The sequence below is a fragment of the Ricinus communis genome, chromosome 5 (assembly GCF_019578655.1).
Source record: "Ricinus communis isolate WT05 ecotype wild-type chromosome 5, ASM1957865v1, whole genome shotgun sequence".
Taxonomy (NCBI): Eukaryota; Viridiplantae; Streptophyta; class Magnoliopsida; order Malpighiales; family Euphorbiaceae; genus Ricinus; species Ricinus communis.
In genome coordinates this window covers 27368285-27393075 of record NC_063260.1, presented here as the reverse complement: position 1 = coordinate 27393075, position 24791 = coordinate 27368285, and the positions used below count along the sequence as shown (strand labels likewise).

General features: G+C 33.2%; 2 protein-coding genes and 1 pseudogene across 2 annotated transcripts; 2 read left to right on the top strand and 1 right to left on the bottom strand.

Annotated features, from left to right (window-relative positions):
* Window positions 1-563: 563 nt before the first annotated feature.
* Window positions 564-3377, top strand: LOC8278502. Its single transcript, XM_002518928.4, has 2 exons — window positions 564-1039; window positions 2728-3377. Exons 1-2 carry the CDS (start codon window positions 909-911, stop codon window positions 3191-3193), a joined length of 597 nt encoding a protein of 198 aa, XP_002518974.1. The 5' UTR covers window positions 564-908; the 3' UTR covers window positions 3194-3377.
* Window positions 3378-10828: 7451 nt separating this feature from the next.
* Window positions 10829-13022, top strand: LOC125370104 (annotated as a pseudogene).
* An 845-nt stretch (window positions 13023-13867) lies between these two features.
* On the bottom strand, window positions 13868-19885 carry LOC8278501 (probable aquaporin NIP5-1). Its single transcript, XM_002518927.4, has 4 exons — window positions 18900-19885; window positions 15121-15540; window positions 14973-15034; window positions 13868-14381 (listed from the first exon to the last, which is right to left on the bottom strand). Exons 1-4 carry the CDS (start codon window positions 19116-19118, stop codon window positions 14186-14188), a joined length of 897 nt encoding a protein of 298 aa, XP_002518973.1. The 5' UTR covers window positions 19119-19885; the 3' UTR covers window positions 13868-14185.
* Window positions 19886-24791: the final 4906 nt, after the last annotated feature.

Genomic DNA, 24791 nt, shown 5'->3' with positions numbered 1-24791 from the left:
TAGGTTAATATTAAATACTAAAAAATATTAAGTTGTATTTATCAATTTAATTTTGTAATTGAAATAATAGTAGTACACGCACAATGTACAAATATACTGCTAGTTATATATTAAGGTGTAAGACATATATTATACTTAATTTTATTATTTTATATTGTGTAACTATTAGTTTGAAAAGCTAAGCAATCCTAGTTTTAATTTGCGCAAGTTGTAGACATGTTAACAGATTTGAGCACCCGTCTGATTCAAATAAAATAAATCAGATTTAAATAAAGATGGTTCGATTTTGGTCCAAATATATAATTTATACATATAATATGGTTTTATTTACCAAACATATATTTTTATTTAAAAAAATATTAATTTTGGTATTTCAATATATATTTTAAATATATATGTTTAATAGTGATGGGTCGAATCCTTTTGGTTCAATTGACTCGACCCTAAATCCTCAAGGCCCGACCACCGATTGTCGTTTAGGAAAGGCACCTATTATTCTCTATTTAAAGATGTTGGTCAATATCTGATGTCTCTTTTTCCTTTCTAAAAAAACACCTTGTATTCCTTTTGTTCTCATGGAAGGAAAATTTTAATCCCCAATATTAAAGATTTTTTTTTTTTTTTTTTATAGGTTATGGATGTTGAACATTTCAACGAGGCCCAAGGCCCAAATACAGAATAAGGCTAAGAAAGTAAGTCCCGGCTGAATTCTCTAACAAAAGGATCGAGAATCAAGACCGAAACAAGTGTTAAAGACACGAAATCAAACGGTGGGCGATGGTGAGAAATTTCTGGCGGCTCCATAACAAAGAATTAATTTCTTGCCTGGGACGAAATATTTATTTTATTTTAAATTCGACATCCAATTGAATACTGAAAACAATCAAACGAAAGACAGAAAGTGAAAGATGGTGCTATGGGAGATCACGTTGGGAACTGCCTATTTCTTAGGCCTCAAACGCACTTACAGACTCGCCTTGAGGATTCAACGTAGGCTTGTTTCTCCTAATCGCCCTAAGGTCCGCAACTTTCTTCAGAGGTACTATCTCTTTGTTTTCTTTACATTGCCATTGATGGTCCGATCACTGATTTTTGCCATTTCTTGAATCTGTTTCAGATAAGAGGGTTTTTTTCTTAATGCTCTCTTATCTGAGATCCAATTTTGTTTCCAATTATTCATGCAAAATGGTCGTAATTGTTTTTATCCTTGATGTAATTGCAATACATGCCATTTCAAGTCACTATATTATTTACCAAAATTCTATTTGTATTTGGTGAATTAAGCTTGTAAAGTGTGGTGCCTTCGTTCCTTTTAAGGTCTTATCTGCATCATTGTAGCTGCTTAATGAAATTCACAATTTTTTTAGTACTGTTCCAACTATGTTAGGTTGCTATACCCTTTATGTTGGTAGTCAATGGTAACATTTAGATTAGGCATTTAGCAACTTTGAGGACAGGACATAATAGACTTATCCAACACCTTGTTTTTTCCCCATTCATTGGGAGGCTAACTGCCCCATGAGCCGAGCGCTGCAGAATATACTGGTGGACGGCGATAGGATACCAACCAGACTAGGCCTGATTGGCCAATAGCCCCTTTTATCATACTACTGAGGACACCACAAATGTATAACAGAATAATTTGAAGCTCCAAATTAGCTACATGAAGCCCCTGAACCAAGCATGGGTTCCTTGTTAATTGAGAGGAGAACTGCAGAAGCTAGCTGTTAACCTTTAAGCTATGAGCACACCCTGACTTAATGAAATTCCTTATAATTATAAAATTTTAAAGTATAACAGCCTTCTTTTTTACTTGCGTGATTTACCTTGCCTTGAATTTAAGGATGCATCTGGAAGCATATCTAAACTTATGGTCATACTGATTTCTCTTCAGATAGAAGGATTAAAATATTATTTCATAATCTTCTGGGGCATTTCTTATGATTTTCCTTTTCATTTTATCATTGGCATTGTATATTGGTTATCTTAACACAATACTAGAGACAATTTATCTTTTCCTAATTCAGAATTTGGATCCAAAGTGTTTGGCTACTTCAAAACGCTTGATATGCTAAAATCAGGATATTTGAGGAATTTCTGGAAAATAGTTAGACTAACAGGCTTCATTGTCTCTTGTAGTCCAGAAAATTATTTGGTAGTGCAAAGATATCCATGCATGTGTAGAGGAGCTCCTTTCCATTATCTGAGGAGAATTCTGTGGAAGTTCCTTTAGTATTTGTAGTCTTTTATCTGACAAAAGCTTAATTTTCATGGATAATATCTTAAACGTGGCAGGCCATACAGTAGCTAGACTCTAGACAACTAACACTGAACACTGGAGAGCTATATGATTATTTGATGTCCTAGAAACTGTTTGGATGACTTCACAACTTTAAAGATTTGTTGCACAAATTTTATGCTAATTAAAACATATTTGTATGTATAAGTGGTTTGTGAAGCTCTCTTGGTTACCTGAAGGCCAGGGTAATCCCAAATTTCCAATTATTGTTACTTCTTGAGCTTCCTTGCTTGCCACAGTCTAGTGCAGTCCTGTGGTAAATTATCAGCTAGCATCACCATTCACCATTACTTTTGTGGGTTATTTGGGGCTGGCAGTGTGGGCTATTAATGCTCTAGATACTGTGTTTCATTATGCTTACTGTATGAGATGTACTTTAGTTGCTGCAGTCAAGGCTTAACATCTTTTTCTTCTTTCCAACATTATAGACGAACACGTGCTGCTTTTGATGTAGCACTCAGGGTTCATCAGAATATACAACAGAGAGACTTAGAGGTTGGTAGGAATCTTGGCAACTGGATCCTACGTTGGCTGGACCGGATGAAACCTTCTGCTCAGATCCGTGGTACCTCGCCACTGAAACCACCAAGCTCAAATGTGAAAATGACAAAGCAGACAAGCAGCTCTTCCCAACTGAAAACTCCTGGGAGCATCCAGTCCAGGAACCAGGATTCTGGCAGGCATCTGTTCACTGGATCAAGAAATACGTGGTCTAAGCCTTTTCCTACAATTGCAATGATCATGCGGCCACCAAGACCTGCTGGGACAATTACCCAATACAGACACTTGTTCATCAGGGGACCTGAAATGGCAAGTACAAGCTACATTGGTGGAGCAAGGGGGTTTGAGGGAGTTATTAGGAAAGACATAATGCAGTACATGCTGCAACACTGACAAGCAAATATTTCTGTTTTGGCTTTCATGTGGAGGGTGTTCGAGTTTTGAGATCAATCCTTGCAAGAAATTGGCTGAGGTGTTATTTCGAGAGGAGATACGTTTTGCCAAGACCATTGGCTAAAACCTTCTTTTGTTTCTTCATCGAATTTTGATAATAATCTCTCTTTCTGGTTTTTGTAAATTCTATTCTCTCACGCACACGCCCTTTCACTCTCTCATTTGCAATAACTTGAGAAAATAATTAATTTTGATCTTAATAAGAAATGTCTTTCTTTTTTGAAATGGACCGGTTAATTTAACCAGTAGAATTGGAAGGAGAGAATTAAAAACGTTTCGGTAGAAATTCAACATTTGTCTATATTAACCATTTGCAATTTAGTAAAATTAATTAGCATGTGATTATATAAGGAGGATTGTCAGACAGAAGGGTCCTAAAAAGACAACTGATGCTGAGAGTTCTGTCTCCAAGCAGAATGAGGCTTTAGGTGGGAATAATGTTGTGGAGTGTTAAACACTGTAGAGGTTTATTGTAAGGGTAGTATAGTCTTTTCCATGATTAGAGTATAAATAGTCATTAGAATAGTCATTTAGGTTAAGCTTTCTTTGCAATGAACATTATGTAATTACTTCATTTTGTATCATGGTATCAGAGCCTAAATTGATTGAGTCTTACTGCGGAGTCTTGCTGGGTCTTAATCGTTGCTAAGTCTGCTGGTGCGTCTTCTTGCTGCCAGTCGTGATCGTGTGTTGCGTCGATTGCGCTATGCGGTTGCGTCGTCTGTTGTGAAATGAGCTGCGTCTTCTTCCGCATTTCTTAAGTCTCTGGTCTGCTTGGTGCGTCTTCTTCTTTGTTGTGTGTCATTGCTGCGTCGATCGCTACGTCTCTTCTGGTCTGCTGGTTCTTTGTGTGCGTCTGTTGTAGAGCGTGAGTCTTCTTCTTCTTGATGCGTGTGTTGCTGTGTGCGTTGCACACCACCTGCTCGACAAAATTCTTTAAGTTTCTGGTCTGAATCTGCGTGAGTTATTTACTCCACTTTGCTTTGCTGTTTGCTTTCCTCCTGTTGATTTTCTTGCTGTTTGCTTTGTACGAGCCATTGCACTAAAAGAAAATTGGTGGAAAATTATGCATTGTGGTTTTATATTGATAAATGGTTATGGCACATAAGCCCCTTCTTTAGAGTAATTGATTGTTGTTGATTTCTGTTGAGTTTTCCCTTCGTTTGTCTGTTCCGTATGGCTGAAGCTAGAGATGATTCGCTTCAAGCAGTTAGTGTTCAGTTGGATGGTAAGAATTATGCATATTGGAGCTACGTTATGAAAAATTTCTTGAAAGGGAAACAAAAGTGGGGATATATTTCGGGTGCTTATATTAACCCTCAAGATGATGTGGCATTATTGGATAAATGGGAAGTTGATAATTCAAAAATTATTACTTGGATCAATAATTCTGTTAAGCATTCGATAGGCACCCAATTAGCAAAATATGAGACGGCTAAGGAGGTTTGGGATCACTAGCTCGGTACATACGGTCTAATTTTGCAAAGCAATACCGGTTGGAGTCCGACATTCGTGCTCTTGACAGGAAAAGTATGAGTATTCAAGAATTCTACGATGCTATAATGATTTGTGGGATCAGTTGGCTCTCACATAACTTTCTTTGAATTCACGAGCCTTTGGGCCTTATATTGTCACGAAGAGAGGAGCGAGAGATTGGTACAGTTTTAATGGCCCTTCGTGATGAGTTTGAGGGACTTCGTGGGTCTATTCTGCATCGTCATCCACTGCCTTCTGTTGATTCTATTGTTAGTGAACTTTTGGCTGAAGAAATTCGTTTGAAGTCCTCGGCTGTAAAAGAGGTTTCTCCAGCTTCTACTCCATCTGTTTTTGCCATGCCTCCTCGATCAAATTCTAAATCTCAGTTCAGGCTATATGGATCTGTTGCTCGTGATGAATGCGGGTTTTGCAAGCAAAATGGTCATTGAAAATCTCAGTGTCCGAAATTGGGCAGAGGAAAACAGCAACAGTTTCATCAAAGAATGACAGGCTCACCAATGGTCGACGACGATGGACCTCCTCTTCTACCTCGTCCTCACAATGCCTTGTCAACCTCCTCCTTAGACCCATCACTGATTGAGCAGTTTCAGCAGTTCCTTGCTTCTCAGCCTCATGCCATGTCTGCTTCCTCTCAAGTAGGTCTGTCATCTAGTCCTTGGTATATCCCCTTCCTCCTGGATTTTAGATTCGGTGCTTCCAAACCATATGTCACCTAATTTATCATCATTTACTTCTAACCCCAAGTTTCGGTTCACATGAGTGCTAGTGGTACACCTATGCCATTGCAAGGTGTTGGTTGATTATTCGCCTTCTCTATCTTTATCTAATGTCTATCACATTCCTAGTCTTGCTTTGAATCTTGCCTTACATTGGTCGGGATTTGTGATACTGGATGCTCAGTCTCATTTTCTTCTTTCGCTTGTTTTGTTCAGGATCCACAGTCTCAGAAAGTGATTGGGATCGGCCATAGAGAAGGAGGACTTTATGTATTGGATCAACTCAAAACCCTTCACAAATTTTGTTGTTCTGGTGTGAATTTGTCATCCTTTCGTTTGAATCCCTCTTCATCTATGTTTTATTTGTGGCACTCTCGCCTTGGTCATGTCTCTGTGTCTCATTTAAAATTTTTAGTTTCTATAGGATCTTTAGGAAATTTGAAAACTCATGATATTTCTGATTGTAGTGGTTGTAAACTAGCCAAGTTTAATGCATTGCCTTTTCCTAAAAGCACTACTATATCTGTCTCTCCTTTTGATCTTATTCATTCCGATGTATGGGGACCCTCTCACATTTCTACAAAGGGGTTCTCGCTATTATGTATCTTTTATTGATGATTGCACTCGTTATTGTTGGGTTTATCTTATGAAACGTCGTTCAGACTTTTTTGGCATATATAATGAGTTCCGATCTCTTGTAAAAACCCAACATTCAGCTGTTATCAAATGCTTTAGATGTGATTTGGGGGGAGAGTATATTTCTCATACTTTTAAGGATCTACTTACTTTAGATGGTATAATTTACTAAACTTCTTGCACTGATACTCCTGAAAAAAATGGAGTTGCTGTGAGAAAACATAGACACATTCTAGAGACTGCATGATCACTCTTGTTGTCCGCTAGTGTTCCTAGTGAATTTTTGGGGGAAGGAGTTCTTACTTCTATTCATTTAATTAACAGAATTCCTATTTCTTATAATTCTGGCTTGTCTCCCTATGAAAGATTGTATGGTCGTCCGCCAGATTATACTTCTCTTCGTGTTTTTGGTTCTACATGTTTTGTTCTTCTTCCTCATGTTGAACGCAGTAAGCTATCATTTCGATCTACTATATGTGTCTTTCTTGGTTATGGTGCAGGTCAAAAAGGGTATCGTTGTTTCGATCCAGTCAATCATAAATTATATGTTTCTCGTCATGTTATTTTTCTTGAAATATTCCTTATTTTACAATTCTTGACCGTCCTCACCATATATCTATATCTGATCTTATCCATATTGACCCTTTTACTACTGATGTTGATGAGCTATCCTCTGCTGACATTCCTGACACCTCTATTGTCTCCTCTACTACACTCACTTCCAATCATCTTTCGGGCCGCGGATACTATCGTACCTCGCTATCCTGTATGCAATCGTAAGTCCACTAAACAACCTGACTTTGATTATTCTTGTTATTTGAGTTCATTTGTTTTCTTTCTCGCTTCTATTCATCGTCTTTCTGAACCTTCATCTTTCAAAGAAGCCATTCTTGATCCTCTTTGGCAGCGTGCCATGGCTGAGGAGTTAACTGCTCTTCACCAAACCCATACTTGGGATTTAGTTTTCCTTCCTGCAGGTAAACGTGCTATTGGTTCTCGTTGGGTCTACAAGATTAAAACTAAGTCTGATGGTTCTATTGAAAGGTATAAAGCTCGTTTAGTGGCTAAAGGTTATTCTCAAGAATATGGTATGGATTATGAAGAGACTTTTTCTCCCGTTGCTAAAATGACTACAGTTCGAACTCTTATTGTTGTTGCTTCCGTTCGCCGTTGGGATATAACTCAAATGGATGTCAAAAATGCCTTTTTGAATGGCGATCTTCATGAAGAAGTTTATATGGTCCCTCCTCTTGGTCTTGATCATCATCCTGGTGAAGTCTGCAGACTTAGGAAGGCTCTTTATGGTCTCAAACAGGCTCCTCGCGCTTGGTTTGAGAAGTTCTCTGCTGTAATTACTTCACTTGGTTTTCATCCTAGCCATCATGACTCTGCATTGTTTATCAAATGTACTTCGGCTGGTCGAATTTTGCTCTCTCTATATGTTGATGATATGATTATTACAGGTGATGATGTTGTCGGAATTAGTCTGTTAAAGTCCGAACTGACTCGTTGTTTTGCTATGAAGGACTTGGGTTCCCTTCGTTACTTCTTGGGTATTGAAGTTGCTTCTTCTCCAAAAGGGTATCTTCTTTCTCAATCTAAGTACATTTCTGATATTTTTGAGCGTGCTCGCCTTTCTGACAATAAGACTGTTGCTACTCCAATTGAGCTCAACGCTCGTTACTCTGCTTCTGATGGTTCTCTACTGCCGGATCCGAGTTTATATCGGACTGTTGTTGGAAGTTTAGTTTATCTTACTATCACTCGCCCTGATATTGCATATGTTGTTCATATAGTCAGTCAGTTTGTTACTTCTCCTACTACAGTTCATTGGGCTGCTGTTCTTCGCATTTTGAGATACCTCCGCGGGACTCAGTTTCAGACTCTTCTATTTTCATCTGCTTCATCTTTAGAGTTATGTGCTTACTCTGATGCTGATTGGGCTGGTGATCCCACTGACCGCAAATCAACTATTGGATTTTGTATCTTTTTAGGTGATTCCCTTATCTCTTGGAAAAGTAAGAAGCAGGACGTCATTTCTCGATCCTCAACGGAGGCTGAATATCGCGCTATGGCTTCTACTACTTGTGAAATAGTTTGGTTGCGATGGTTGCTTGCTGATATGGGTGTCTTTCTGCGGCAACCAACTCCTTTACATTGTGATAATAAGAGCGCTATTCAGATTGCACACAATTCAGTCTTTCACGAACGGACCAAGCATATCGAAATCGATTGTTATATTACCCGTTATCATCTTCAGAATGGCACCTTGACTTTGCCTTTTGTTTTTTCTTCCTTACAGCTTGCGGACTTATTTACAAAATGTCTAACTGCTTCACGTTTTCATTTTTTATCTGACAAACTCTCGATGCTTGTTGCTATCGCATCGTGAGCTTGAGGGGGAATGTTAAACACTGTAAAGGTTTATTGTAAGGGTAGTATAGTCTTTTCCATTATTAGAGTATAAATAGTTATTAGAATAGTCATTTAGGTTAAGCTTTCTTTGCAATGAACATTATGTAATTACCTCATTTTGTATCAATGAAAGATCTGAGATTTCTAGCGAGCTGAATGAATCTTGTGCTGATCCTTCTAGATTTAAAACTTTTGTGAGGAAGAAAGTTATGAAAAAAGGTTCCAGTGGGAAAAATTACTCAAAATAAGGATAAGGAATTGCAGCTTGAGCTGAGGTTAAAGCAGCGATCTCCACTGAACAGGCAGATAATATGGCACAAAATCTGGAGAAAGAAAGAACAAATGGAGAAAACCAGGCGAGTGAGGTGTAGAAAAATTAGAATGTGATTATTACAAAATTAGTGATAACTTTTATGAATTCCTTTATATGGAAACCAGAGGCCGAGGGTCCATTCCTTTGACTCGTACTGATGAGAATTTGACTACACGAGAGATTGAGCAAAAGGTAGCGGAATTGGCCTATTTTTTGCGTGTACCAATTGAAATATTTTTAAATGAGCTGAAGAATGAACATTTTCTTAACAAGAGCGAAAAATCCAAGAGTCTTTTTTTTTTTTATATAGTTATAGCATAATTTAACTGAAATTTCACAATACAATATTGATGAACCAAAGAAGACACGGATATATATGAAACAATTCTAAAATAAAATTACATTTTTTTATGCGTATCAAAATTCAATTTCAATATTCAATAAATTTAGTAACAAAACAAGTAATAAATGAAATAATAGACCCATTTCATAGTTCAAAATAAAGCATTTCGGAATAAAATATAGAATAAAGAAATTCTCTTTTAATTTTAAATTTTCATATTTGAATCAATATTTAAAATTGATACATTAGATATGGATAGATTGTATCTTGTAAATTATCTTTCCTTTCTCGACGTTTCTTGTTATCTTTCTTTTTGTCCTCCTTAATGAACAAAGGGCTGGACCATCTAGAATGATAACTTTTCTGTCTTATTTTGCTTTTGCCACTCATTTTTTATTATCACATCACAATATTCTTCAGAAATCTTTCTAAATTATTCCTGTGGAATATGGATAAGTTGGCCATTTTTTTTTCGAAATATTTGTTTTGTTGATAGAACGGAATTCTTTCATCTAGAAATCTGAATTTGAGTAATTAAGATACTTATAAATAATTTTTTTTTTGTATTCTTTCAAAATTTAAAGACTAACCGCTGACTCATAATAGAAATAAATTCATAAGTTCAAAGCCTCATAATAGAACTTATGCTTAGTAAAAATATTAGATCATATGGAGGTGGGTTCATTAAAAATTCATAGACGAAAAAATGAAAAAAAAAATATTCATTCCCCTTCTATATCTTACAGCTATAGTTTTTTTGGCCTGGTGGATCTCTTTTTTATTTAATAAAAGTTTGGAATCTTGGGTTATTAATTGGTGTAATACTAGTAAATCCGAAACTTTTGTAAATGATATTCAAGAAAAAATTATTCTAGAAAAGTTCATAAAATTAGAGGAACTCGTTCGCTTGGACGAAATGATAAAGGAATATCCGGAAACACATCTACAAAAGTTTCGTATCGGAATTCACAAAGAAACAATCCAATTGATCAAGATGCACAATGAAGATTATATCCATACGATTTTGCACTTCTCGACAAATATAATCTGTTTCGTTATTTTAAGTGGTTATTCTATTTTAAGTAATGAAGAACTTATTATTCTTAATTCTTGGGTTCAAGAATTTCTATATAATTTAAGCGACACAATAAAAGCTTTTTTCATTCTTTTATTAACCGATTTATGTATAGGATTCTATTCACCCCATGGTTGGGAACTAATGATTGGCTTGGTCTACAAATATTTTGGGTTTGGTCATAATGATCAAATTATATCTGGCCTTGTTTCCACTTTTCCAGTCATCCTCGATACAATTTTTAAATATTGGATTTTCCGTTATTTAAATCGCGTATTTCCGTCACTTGTAGTGATTTATCATTCAATGAATGATTGAAAAATGATCCATGAATCCAATTAGAATGTTTGTTATTTTGTACAAAATACAAAAGCAAAACATTCAAAATCTTACTATCAAACAAAATCTTACTCTATTTAATATATATATATTTCTCTTTTCTATACATCCAAGGGATTCTCTTCCTATATTTTCTATTTTAGTAAAAAAAATTCAGTAAATAGCAGTATCGTGGATAAGGAACTATACTAGCGACCTATCTAATTTTATTGTAGAAATTTTTAGGACCAATGATTAGACCATGCAAACTAGAAAGACCTTTTCTTGGATAAAGCAAGAGATTACTCGTTCCATTTCCGTATCGCTCATGATATATATATAATAACTTGGGCATCCATTTCAAATGCATATCCCATTTTTGCACAACAGGGTTATGAAAATCCACGCGAAGCAACTGGCCGTATTGTATGTTCCAATTGTCATTTAGCTAATAAACCCGTGGATATTGAAGTTCCATAAGCGGTACTTCCTGATACTGTATTTGAAGCAGTCGTTCGAATTCCTTATGATATGCAACTGAAACAAGTTCTTGCTAATGGTAAAAAAAAGGGCTTTGAATGTGGGGGTTGTTCTTATTTTACCTGAGGGGTTTGAATTAGCCCCTCCTAATCGTATTTCGCCAGAAATATAGTGAAATTACCTTTCCTGTTTCTGGTCAGAAATATAGTGAAATTACCTTTCCTATCCTTTCTTTGGACCACGCCACTAATAAAGATGTTCACTTTTTAAAATATCCCATATATGTAGGCGGAAACAAGGAAAGGGGTTAGATTTATCCCGACGGGAGTAAGAGTAACAATACGGTTTATAATGCTACAGTAGCAGGTATAGTAAGCAAAATCATACGAAAAGAAAAGGGGGGATACGAAATAACCATAACGGATGCGTCAGAGGAACGTCAAGTGATTGATATTATACCTCTAGGACCAGAACTTCTTATTTCGGAAGGTGAATCCATCAAACTTGATCAACCATTAACGAGTACTCCTAATGTGGGTGGATTTGGTCAGGGGGATTTAGAAATAGTACTTCAAGACTCATTACGTGCCCAAGGCCTTTTGTTCTTCTTGGCGTCGGTTATTTTGGCACAAATCTTTTTGGTTCTTAAAAAGAAACAGTTTGAGAAGGTTCAATTGTCCGAAATGAATTTCTAGATCTGTAAATTTATCAACATCAAGTTCGTAAAACGAATAACAGTTGGTAATTATATATGATAAAAAAAAATTAAAAGCTCTTTGCTTTTTAAAAATTTTAAATTTTTTTATACCAGATTTTTTGAATTATTTGTATCGCATTTCTAGTCATAATATGTATATTGGTAAGAAGACTATTTGACTTTATCCCCTTTTTTGTATTTTTTTAATCTAATTTTTTGAATCTAAATAAAACGGAAGCGGTGTGATTATCTTATTATTGTCAGATTTAACTGTCATAGCGTGCATCAATAGCTTTTTTCTATTCTAATAGAATCCCATTTGACTAGATACTAAGCATAAGATAAGTAAGTGGAAAAGTAAAGGCTAAATGAGGGAGAACAAAGGATTCTAGGAAGTATTATTTATTTATTTTTATTTTTCTTCCTAGTCTTCGACACAAGAAAAGGAATTTTCCACATCCCTTTCTTGTGTCAAAATAATAACGATTTTTGATCCCATTCCTCAAAGATTACTATTCTTAGCTTCTGTTTTTTCTAGGTTTATCATAACTTCCTTTTCCATTTTATACATATAAATTCGATTTTTTACGTAAAAAACAAGTAGCGGACAAACAAGAAAAGAAAGGGGAATTTTTTGAGCAAATAGAACTTCTTTGATGAACTTAAAAAAAAAAAAAGAAAACAATTTCAACTTTTTGAGATACTCAAATAAATAGAATAAGGTTCTATTAATATAGAAAAATTGGTATGATATGGGATCGACAAAAATATAGAAAATATATATTATGCCGTCTAGAAAAAAGAAATCTAAAAATTCCTCGTATAACTTTGAAAGTATCGATAGATACTATCGAGGAACAAATGTTCTAAACCAATTAATGGAGTTACTTTTTCAAAAACACGATAAAAAAAAGTGTAATAGAATTTTTTGAAATATTTGAAATATAAGAAAAAAAAAAAAGGCAATCTATTTTGTCACTTATACAAATAAAGTAATATGATTATTATGGACCCCCTCGGCCTCGAATCAGACAGAGAAAGGAGGGGGTCCATTGAGTTCTTACGCTTTCATGTCTACAAATCAGTTCACCCGATTACTTACTACTTATAAGGATGAACCCAATCCGGAATATGAACCATAAAAGAAAATGCTTATTAAACCGATCACAAGAATACCAGTTACAGTACCTATTATCCAAAGGGGAATTCTTCCAGTAGTATCGGCCATTTATCCCACTTCCCTCCACATTTAATTAAGTGGTCGTGCTAGAGACATAAACAGTCATAGATAATTATTAGATGATATCCTTCCAATGGAATAAGAGAATTCCTATTCTTATTTATTATTCTGCTATTTTATTTTCTTCTATTAATTGAAGAAATAATTATAAAATAAAACAGCAAGTACAAAAATGAGTAATAACCCCAGTAGAAACTGGTACGATTCAATTCAACATTTTGTTCGTTCGGATTTGATTGTGTCATATTTTTATAATTAATTGGAATTAGATTTATCGTTGGATGAACTGTATTGCTGATATTGACCTCAAAAAAAAAAAAAAATAGTAGGTACAGCTAGTCCGTGAATAGTCAACCATCGTACTGTAAAAATTGGATAGGTTCGATCTATGGTCATTGGGTCTCATAAAAAGATTTATTAAATTCATCGAGTTGTTCCAAAGGATCAAAACGGCCAGTTATTAATGGAATTTCCTGTCGGCTCTTTGTAAAATATTCATTTGGATGAGGGCTCCCAAATACATCATAAGCTAAACTCATGCTAACGAATAACCAACCCGCAATGAATAGGGAAGGTATAGTAATGCTATGAATGACCCAATATCGAATACTAGTAATAATATCAACAATTTCTCTTATGCTAGCATGTAATTTGTTATAAATTTTTTTAAAATTTTCATAATGCAATATTTATCAATAAATTATTTAATTAAACTTAGCTATTGTAATTATAATGGAGTATAAAATAAAATAACAATAATAATAATTTACTAGTAGTATGTAATATAATAAAGATAAGATAATGTCGGTAAATTTAATAACATGTCAGAGGCAAATCCATCATATTATGTCATCCAATAACATGTTAAAGGCAAATGCATCATATTAAACTAAATATAAGCCACAATTTATTGAATGTTATCAAAGTACTTCACACAAACGAGAAAACAACAGCACCACCAACAACGACAAAGTAAACCAAAAAGGTTCATAATGTAACATCACAATCAGGAAAGATGCATTGACCGGAGAGAAGACGAGCATCACTCCTTTTGCAGCATTATTTCAAACACACTGTAGGCGTGGACTTACAGTCACATCGGCAATTTTATTTCAACACCTTTAGAAGATAGATATCATCATGTCCTGTCCTTCCCCATGACATGGATACATGTGTTTCTTATTTGTAATATATATGTTGCTCTAGCGACGGAAGCTTCTGACTGGGCGAGGTGGATCCACTTCCTCCTCTCGGAGCTTCACAGCCGAGTACGTACCTGCACCAGCTATGGCCCCAAGTGTGGGTGCCACCAAATATATCCACAGCGCTCGATAATTCCCTGCAGCTACTGCGGGTCCTAGTGTCCTCACAGGATTCATTGAACCCCCACTTGATGGCCTGCAGCCTCCAAATTAAATTCAAACTTTATGATAATTAAAATCTTCCTTCCTTTATAAAATAATTAAATCTTCAAATTGTCATACAAGAATATTTCTGGCTTAAACCATAATGTCGTCTTAGTTATACAGCTAATACATGCAGAGTTTAGGTATTGCATTATTCATGTACAATACTAGAATCATTATCATTTTTGTTTTCTTTTAATTATGTAAGGTGTAATTTTGAGCTTATAGATGCTCTAATATCGTACTAAAAATAGGTATTCTAATATTAATGATAATGGACGGATATATACATTAAAATAAATATATCTATGCATATGCCCTTCCTAATCAGGTTCCTCTGAGCCAATTATTGTGAAATCAAGCTATATTTATTATTTTAATAGAATTAATAATATATATATATATATGTACGTATGTACCAGCCAAACAGAATATTTTTGTTATATATCAGTATTTGCATTATCTTTCTAGTCACAATTCATGCTATAACCATCAACGGGTTTCCTTGAGATACTTCTTTATGAGGGGAGAATTATATATGTTTGAAATAATAATTATGAAAGAGAAAGTATTTATGGCTCACCCAGCAACAAGAATGTTGAGCATAACAGTAGCTCCAACTGCTATTCCCGCCAGCTCTCCTACCTGTGTGGGAGAAGAATAAAGTAAGGATTCCTGCTCGTGCGATACATATATAAAACTTGACTTGTTAAAACGAAGAAGAGGCTTACAGCACGGGTATCAGTGGCAACAGCAGTGACAACAAACAGGAGATTGAAAGTGATGAGAAACTCGAGCGCGAAAGCTTGGCCGGTGCTTACAGATGGAACAGTGACACCTCCGGACATAAAAGGATGGAACACTCCCTTGAGAGCAAAAGATGCGCAAATGGAGGCTGATACTTGGGCAGCTATGTAGGCGGGGACTTGCACCCAGGGAAAGTGACGGAGGGCTGCAAAGGCAATAGTCAGGGATGGGTTCAGGTGAGCTCCAGATATATGTCCCGTTGATAGAATTATAATCATCACTGCTAGCCCGGCACATGCTGCGTTCCCTATCAGTGTCTCCACCCCATTGTACTTCTGATTCACAATGGGTCCTGCTGTTGCTGCAAATATCAAGATGAATGTTCCCACGAATTCTGCTCCAAGCTTCATCCCACAACAAAGTTTATTATTTAACGATCAATCTTAAAAATCTAGTAAATAGTATGTTTGCTCTCATGACCTTATTAAAGCTTATGTCTCAAGTTTACTCGAGTTAGTTTTGAGTTTAAAAAATAAATTTATTTATCTTTTATTCTTTAACATTTGGACTCTTTAATTATTACATTTATTTTAGCTAAATAATCCTCTAATTGCATTATACATATGATTAGTAATAATTATAAAATTTCCAAATATCTATCATTTACATGATAGAAAATAATTAATTTATAAAATATAAACAGAATCTAAAATTTAACTCGTAATTGAAAGTTTCAGTTACATATAACAGGATTAGATTATTATATATATATATATATATACATATCTATTTTTAACCTATTGGATAATGCATAACTCAAGCTCGATTCCATTAATCTCGAATATTTTATTAGCTGATTCCTTAGATTTCCATTCTTACGCAGAGAGAGAAATAGAAAGAGAGGGTGCCGGAAACAGAAATATTATCTTCTAACAGAAATACAAAATGTCGTAAGCCTAACAAATTGATGAATAGGTTAGATATAGTGTTTGTTTTTTTTCTTTTGAAAATAAACTGTTTATTCTTTTCTGTACACTTTTTTCCTCATATTTTAATGTTTGCTTTTCAATTTACTTAAATAGCCTTTACCGGGATGACGATTCAGTTTTCTTTTTATATAATACTTTATCCTTATACCTTATATATATATATATATATATGTTAATTTCTAAATTTTATTTTTTTAATATATTTGATTAATTTTTAACATATAGAATTATCATGTTGACATGTATACTTTTAACACATGGAGTTCAAGTTTATGTATAATTTTATATTTTTTATTAATTTATTTATTAATAAAATACATTTCTAATTAAACAGAAATTCAAATCTTAAAAGATATATTAATTAATAAATGATTCTCTAATTAGATAATAATATTAATTCTATTCTAAAAAATAATAGCACATTATTATATTTTAGTATTATATTAACTAATAAATATTTTTCTATTCAGATAATTATATTAAATCTATTTTAAAAGATAGTATATTAATTATATTTTAATATTATATTGACTAGTAAATGAGTTTTGTAATTAGATAATAATTCAAATATAGAAAATAACATTTTAAATTATATTTCTAAATATTATATTTAATAATAAATTATATTTTTAATTATATAAATTTTTAACTAAAAAATAATGTTATTAATTATACTGATATGTTAATTTATAATATTAAAATTAAAATAAATAATTTTTATATTATTATATTAATAAAATTTTAAATTTTTAAAAATAAGAGAATTTAAAAATAACTAGTTTGTTATTATTTTTTAAAATTTTATAAAATAATGGTAAATACTAAAATTTTTATTATATTGTATCCATCAACTTAATTTTATAATCAAGATAATAATAACAGTTATACAATTCATGGGTAAACAACTAGTTATTTTTAAAAGCACAATAATTGAACTCTTGCTCATATCAAAAAGACTATTCAAAATTATGTGAGATCTAATTTAAACCATCAAAGTATTTATTTAAAAGAAATAAAGGCTTTCAATTTAAATCTTTATTTCTTTGTGAATTATTATTTTTATGATGAGTGTAAAGAATGTCTAGTCTCTGTTATATAGCTCAATTGAGTCTTCTATATAAAAAAAAAAAAAAAAAGAGAAATTTCACAAAAATATCTGAAAATAAAAAATTATTTTTATTGTATAAACTTTATTTTTTTTATAGTTTTTTTATCCAAAAACAACCAAAAGAAAATAAATAATTTTGAGAAAAAAGAGTTAAATAACCGTGTTTTTAATAGCTTGACACAATAAAAATGAAAAATATATAAAAAAAAAAGTATCTTAAATTTGATAAAAAGACATAAATATTTATAATATTTTTTCTTAAAAATTGAACAGGTAATTAGAATTATCTTAAAAATAGGAAAAAGGTTTTAAGTTGAAGCTAAAGATGAACAATTTAAGAAAAGAATGGCATGTCTATTTATGAAACTCACTTCTCATAGCCAATGCCAAGAAAACAAAAGATAAATAAGCTCTAAGCTATCCTTACACTTCAGCAGCTCAAATATCAGTTCAATGACTAACTCATTTTGCCATTTTCAAATCTTTTATATATGTATGTTTCACAAAATGAGTTGCGATTACAACACAAACTAGAAATATAAATTCATAAATATTGTTTTATTAGTTTTCCAACTGAAGGTCCAATGTAGTTTTTCAAAGTAGACGAACAATATATTGTAAATGACGCAAAATCTGGAAATTCTATCAACCAACCGCTTCTCTCTAATTGATCAATACTTTCTCTTAAAGTTTGATTTCATCATGTGGCTTTCAATTAATATAAATTTTTCTTTAAAGAGGATTTCTGCCTGTTATATTATATAGTCGACAATTACATTTTTCTTTTATAATAATGAAAAGGCCAAAAGAATTAAAATAAGCTAATCGAATGAAGTTTAATCATGGGGCTCCACATTTCAGTCATAGACATCATGATGCATGTATGCAAAACAAATTTAAAGTAAGAAAATAAAGATTCTCCAATATCTCAACTCAATTATTTTGTTTTCTTCTATTAAAGAAACTGGGTAGCTCAAAGGAAGAACAGTTCCACATATTCCATTTTGTCTAGTTAACTAGTGGGGCAGTTCAACGGAAGAAGAAGTGTTCCATAAAAAGAAAAAAGAGATTTTCCTTATAGTCAACCATTAAATGTGAGTGGTAATGAAATCTCCAATGTTTTTACTTTTAATGACTTTAGAATTGCTTTGTCTGTGATTATTTTTCTTTTTGATTTGTTTGTAAAGTATCTACCATTTGATATCACGCAAAGTCCAAATTTGGGGGGGCTACTGTGTACAACAAGTCAAACCAATTTAGTACATCTTTCAGAAATCATAGCTGTAATTTCATAAATAAAGTTTAATTAGATATTCAAATGTATAGCTAGAAACTACTTGTTAGATGTCTTAAATTGAGTAGAGCATTATTTCAAGTACGGTTGCTCAACTGGAATGAATGGTTCATTATATAATTTCTCAATTAATCATATTTGGGAATAATTACATAAAAAATAAAAAGAACCTTTAATGTTGAAGGGATTGAAACCTATAAAATAACTAGTTAATGAATTTATAAGATGAATTAAGTAAAATTTATTATACATATGATGTATATATTTTATAATTAAATTATTAGTATAGAAGTTATGTCATCTAATATATGTATCGCCTGAATTTGTGTAAAAGAAAATAAGAAATGGAATGCGGAAGGGAGAGAGGGATACCTTGCGGGTAAGAGAGATGTCGGGTGCGGGGAAGTCAGTAAAGCACGTGTGGGGTGGACCGAAGGTTGGTGCATTTACGGGAAAGCACTTGCATCTTGGCATCGACTTGCGATCATAGGACAACGAGTCTATCCTCAGCGCTGAAAACAGTGGCCCCCCCGGCGTCCCTGGCGTATTCGGCGCTGACACTGTTGGTGTCCCCGCCTCCGACTCCGGCATTCTTCTTCTTCTTCTTCACAAAAGATGAAGCAAACTTTTTTTTTTCGTTTTTTTTTTTTTTCTAATTAGAAGATACAGCTAGAAATGGGCAGTATTACATGATCTGACGGTTTTTTTGATAGTCTATTTACACGATGATCTTGTTCTTCTCCAGACCGCTAAGGCTTTAGGACTACAGTAGACCTCTAAGAACACATAATTGAATTCTGTTTTTTTTTTTTTTTTTTTTTGAGATTTGGTCTGCGAATCAGATGAAAATAAAAGGACAAAGTTACATGCTTTCTAGACTTTTATAAAAGTGGTTCTAAGGAACAGAAGAAACGAAACAAGCCAGTTTATTCACTCCTAAAGCAAGGAAGATCCAACTCTTTGCATAGAAAATGGACAGTCTCTTTTTTTTTTTTTTTCTTTTGGGGGATAGAGGAAAAGATTGAAGATGGGAGAATTACATAATTGAAATTTTTTTTTAGTGGTGTGATTAAGGAAGATTGATAACGGACTGATCCAGCGTTAAGAAAACCAAACAAATACCCTAAGCGACAGTAGACAGATGCATCTGAGTGGGATTTGAAAGCGGAAAAGGAGAAAAAAGTACTGAATTGAATCTAGTTGAAGAACGAAGCAAAGGAAGAAGAAGAAGCAGAAGAGATGGAAGTTGAGAAGGGAGGGAGTGAAAGAAGAGAAGTGGTTACTAGGGAAGAGAGTTGATTTACTACGAGGAAAGGCAGGTGAGCAAATGCATGATGCATCGAACGGTGTTTATATACATAAAAACGAGGTCCTTAACTTCATTATCATGTCATCTTCTCAGAAAAGAAAGTCAATGCCCATCCCATCATCTAAAGAGGAATAACCCCTTTTTTTTTGAAGTTGTGAAATATGAGGTTGATAGAGTTACCTTGCACCTGCCTCAAGGCGGCCTATCTGCCGTGTGATCTCAGCATGAGCACATGATCCCTCAACAAAAGGTAAGTAACAGCCCTGTCACGCCATCTTATTAAGTCTTACTTGTAAAATAAATGAATTCCCAGAGAGGGCAGGCCCAATCATGTATTAAAATTTAATAGAAAAGCATCCTCTTCCTCAATAATGAATCATAAAAATACGAAAGTAGCATTATTTAAATGAACTTTAGGAAGGCAGCATCTGGTTATTATAATGTATTATTACATATGAAGGGATGTTGCGATGTGCCCTCGGCCTTGACCTTGGGCCTTGTGCTCCTCCACTTTTTTTACTTTCTCAGCCACGAGCCCTGAACCACAAACTCATCAATTTCTTCGACATTTTGCAATTTTATTATATTATAAAGCAAAGTACTTTTAACCATTTTGTTTAATCTCAGTTGAAGAATCTCTTTTGTGTTTGCAGCAACCTTAGAACCCTTTCCAACACTTCCAGGACATGTTTGATTAGATGTTGGTAGTCTAGTCGTCGCTGCAGCTTTCTCCAATTATTATTATTTATTTTTTTTCTATATGCACAATGATTTTCCTTTTCTCCAAATATATTCTGGTTAATTTAAGAAAATTGGCCCACCATGCCAACTAAACCTACAATATCAGAAGCTCGCTTAATATATGTATATCAACTTTTGAATGACTTATTAGCTATACAAGGGCAATTTTGAATATGATTGCACAGTGGGCCTTCAACACATTGTCCAATACGTACACCAATTAAGCTTATTTTGAAGACTCCAATATAATGCACATAAAAACGTTTCGATTTTTCTGATTTTTCTGGTGACCCCAAATTGCAATAGAACGTTCTATTTTTTAATATTTGGTTATCCCTAAGTTGACTTCCACTATGATTTAACCTCTGCCTTTCTTCTTTCTCTATCATGGCCTTCATTTGTCCTGTGATTATTGTTTGATATATTATTTCACTCCAAATTTACGAGACTTTTCACACTCTTCTTTAGTCTGCTGCAACCATTTAAGTGTACCCTGATACATAAGATACTTGAGTTATTTCTTCTTGCTATTAAATGGATTGGTGTTAGTTATACTGTGGGGTTTAATCAAAATATCTAATTGACAAGAAATTTAATGAATTTGGAAGCCGTAATAAGACAGCTCCAATTTGGCACTTTTCCTGTTACATCCAGTTTTCGCACGTTAGCAAAGGTTAGATTGTAACAAAAAAAGAAGAAAGAAACTGGGTTAATTAGCAAAAAGTTTTCAAAAGTGCAGCTTATTGCATTTATGTACATGTGATTCGGGGGAAAGAAAAGCCATGAATATGTACAAAGATTCAATTTCATGTTATCTTTTTCATTTGCTTTTTTCTTTTACAGCTATATAAGTCTTTTTTAAAAATTAAAATAAAAATATAGATTTTCACAACAATCCAAATTAACTCAAATATATTTGAAATTTGTTGGTTGATTTATTATTATTAAAATTTATTCAGTATAAATATAATAATTAATAAATAACAATAAATATTAATTTATAATTGATTTGATTAACAGATTTGGATCATCCTAATGGTATTTTTAATTTTAAAGAGTATAATTTTTATAATAAGGAGCATCTTAAAAAATATTTAAATATAAAGAGTAAATTTTTTTTATTCGTTTAAAGATTTTTCTTTTCGGTGGCAAAGGCATTTGAGCCGAGGCTTGCCCCTGGGAACGAGTGACCCGCGAAGGCAAATCCTCAAGTCCAATAAACTCTTTATACTTTATTTTTTTATCTTACTTTTATTTTCATAATATTAATAGTTTTAATTTTTTTTTAAATTTTTACCAATAAAAAAATAAAAATAATAAATATTAATTAAGTCAAATGTATAAAAATTTGTAATGCATTTATTAAATATAAAATAGAGAATGAAGTTTAGCTCTCCATGCGTAGAAATGCTCTTAATGCAATGATAATGTGTGTGCCAAGATAGCAAGAGTAGTGATTAAGGTTTGCAGATTTTGCGATGAGCGAGGGATATGTTCATTATGTGAAGCACAAACTTGGTACCGAGTGATCCATCATGTGCGGTAAACTTCCGTCCACATCCAAGACTGCAGATACTACACTACAGCACGAAGACAAAAAAAGGAGAAAGATTTGTATTAATTAAATATTATGCTTTACAAAGCGCTAATTTCTTTTTAAGAATGATTAGATGGCATCAACAAGGCATCGCTTTCTCATGAGATCTCAGTGGAGTTAGTGACGCACTTTTAATGTGTTACCTACAGTTCTGTATCACTCCAAAGATTCCCCTACACCGTTCAAGATGTACTGTTCTATTTTACCTTTGGCACAATTAATCACAGAATACTTGGCCGCCAAGTTCACAGGCACATTCTCAGATTTCTTGATTATTGAGCCTTGCTGACTTGAACATATCAAGCAAGGGTCTCCTCCGTGTCTATACCTTCATTTGTCAGACAAAAAAAAAAAGGGTAGGATAATCGATATTATCACTAGACTGACGATGGTGGTTCACTAACCCTGAAAGAGCTGTTTACACCATTAACACTAGTAAATCTCTAAGAGGTCTGTAACATGATCCCAAGTGGATGTCTCATTACACATGGCTTGTGGACGACAAAATATTAGTGGGAATGCTTTTCGGGAAGCTCCAATGATGAAAGTTGAAAATCAATGAAGTCCCAGCATCTCCTTTTCCATCGTGATTTGTTGTTTAGTCATAGTTTGAAATGGTGCCGTATTTATTACAAGAAACAGACAAAACTAGACTTCCCCTCCCTCCCATTACAATATTAATAAAGGGTCAATGAGAAAAAGCATTTTCGCATAATCCTCCACATTCTCTCTTAATACTCCAAACTTATTACCTTTTTCTTTATTTGACATCCTTGAGATCGGGAATGGCCAAGCCCGAAATTTCCTGTATGTTCTACTTTGATGATTGCATGTGGGAACTCAAGAGTGCTTGGCCATCGAGTACTCAATTCTTTCAAGCAAGCTTTAATGGAATTTTCTGTGGCAGGAATTTTAGGACTGTGATTTGAGTGGAAGATACGCATCATCATTCTCTGTAAGAAGGGTCCGCTCTTCTTTTCCATTCCCTTTTTCTCTTACTTTCTGAGGAGGCAGTGGACACTGCCCTATCAACTTTATATGCAATGCCAACTATAATCATGAACCAAGCAATAACAACAGTACGTGACTAGAAGATTCTTGTCTACTTCATTCCAACGGATATAACTTTCACAAAGACATTATCACAGCCTTTGAAAGAGACCTGTTTTCCTGCTTGCTTGTTCTCATACCTTAGCATACTCGAGCCTTTAACCATTTCTTTTAAGGACAAGTTTACAGTAACTTTATTTTTCACAAATTATAACCACACAGTTGAAAGATTGAGTGAACTTTCTTATAACCACCACTAGGATATGGAGTACAGTTTCATCATATAGAGATAAAAAAGAAAGTGAAAACAAAGTATAACAAACATGAAATAACCATAAAAAGACACCTTGTTTTGTAATAACCAAAAAATGCCTACCAGTTAATGACAACATATATTTCTTTCCATGTTTTTTTATCACTAAGCCATCGGCAATCTGTCGCTAGTTATTAAAAAATAATTTTTTTATTCCGTCGCTGATTCATCACTATTCTATAACAAAGAATAGAAAAAGATTCAATCCATCACTATTTAGTTATTTTTTTTACTAATCAATACTCTCTCCATTCCATTATAATTGTCCTTTTTTAGTAATTTCACTCGGATTAACAAAACATTTAATAGGTACATTACACTAATTCACTCTTCTATAAATACTTCAAAATTTATCACACATATTTCAACATAAGGATAAAATAGAAAAGAAAAAATTAATATTGTATTGAATATATAAAAGTGTTAGAAAATTAAAAAAATCTTGATTTGAAAAACCAATTATAATGGAATGAAGAAAGTACATAATAATAATTAAAATGTTGGGTCGCCAAATTCACTCTCTAGAGTATACAATTTTTTTCTTTTCCTTTTTTTTTTTTCTTAAAAAAAAAAAGTCAAATTAAACCTATTCAAAAAGTTAAAAAAACTAAATTGTTGCTAGAACTTATTACTTACTTTGTAAATACCTATATATAAATATAGAATTACCACCATAATAAAGTCGATTGTTAGGCCTGGATTATTGTTCTCTTTTGAATTAAAATAAATAAAAATAAAAACGTGTACACGGATGCACTGAAACAATTGAGCTCCGAAATCGTCCGTATTATATCGAGAGGTTTTGTGCTTAATCGCAAGAACAAAATAAGAAGCAAAATTCTCCGAAAACAAAAAGAATAATTCATCAAAAGAATTAGCATGTCTCCCGACTGAGCTAATGCGCGTCTGTGTGGAAAGGAAGAGGAAGAAAGACGGGCAAGAGTTGATATGCAGTGCCAAAACTCATTATTAACTATCTCAATTTTTCAGTATTATTCTATTTTATTGTATTGAACTCTTATACTTTTATATTTAGTTTTATTAATTTGTTCTATTAAGCCATTGCATTTTTTCTTTTTTTACTTTAATTAAAGGCTATTAGGTTCTCAAGAACACTAAAAACAAAAATACAAATAGGTTCTCAATAAGACTAAAATTAAAAATAAAAAGGCTTAATAGAATAAAATAAAAATTAAAAAATTCAATGAAATAAAACTAGAAAATTTAAGAGCTTAAAAATATATTTTTTGTCAA

What these genes read in the sequence shown, in the direction of transcription:
- LOC8278502 (XM_002518928.4), top strand. Translation starts at nt 909, where the DNA reads ATGGTGCTATGGGAGATCACGTTGGGAACTGCCTATTTCTTAGGCCTC. An exon ending in GTCCGCAACTTTCTTCAGAG is followed by an intron (nt 1,040 to 2,727) that starts GTACTATCTCTT and finishes CCAACATTATAG; the next exon opens with ACGAACACGTGCTGCTTTTG.
- LOC8278501 (XM_002518927.4), bottom strand. Translation starts at nt 19,118, where the DNA reads ATGCCGGAGTCGGAGGCGGGGACACCAACAGTGTCAGCGCCGAATACG. An exon ending in ACATCTCTCTTACCCGCAAG is followed by an intron (nt 15,541 to 18,899) that starts GTATCCCTCTCT and finishes TGTGGGATGAAG; the next exon opens with CTTGGAGCAGAATTCGTGGG. An exon ending in CTCAACATTCTTGTTGCTGG is followed by an intron (nt 14,382 to 14,972) that starts GTGAGCCATAAA and finishes TGGAGGCTGCAG; the next exon opens with GCCATCAAGTGGGGGTTCAA.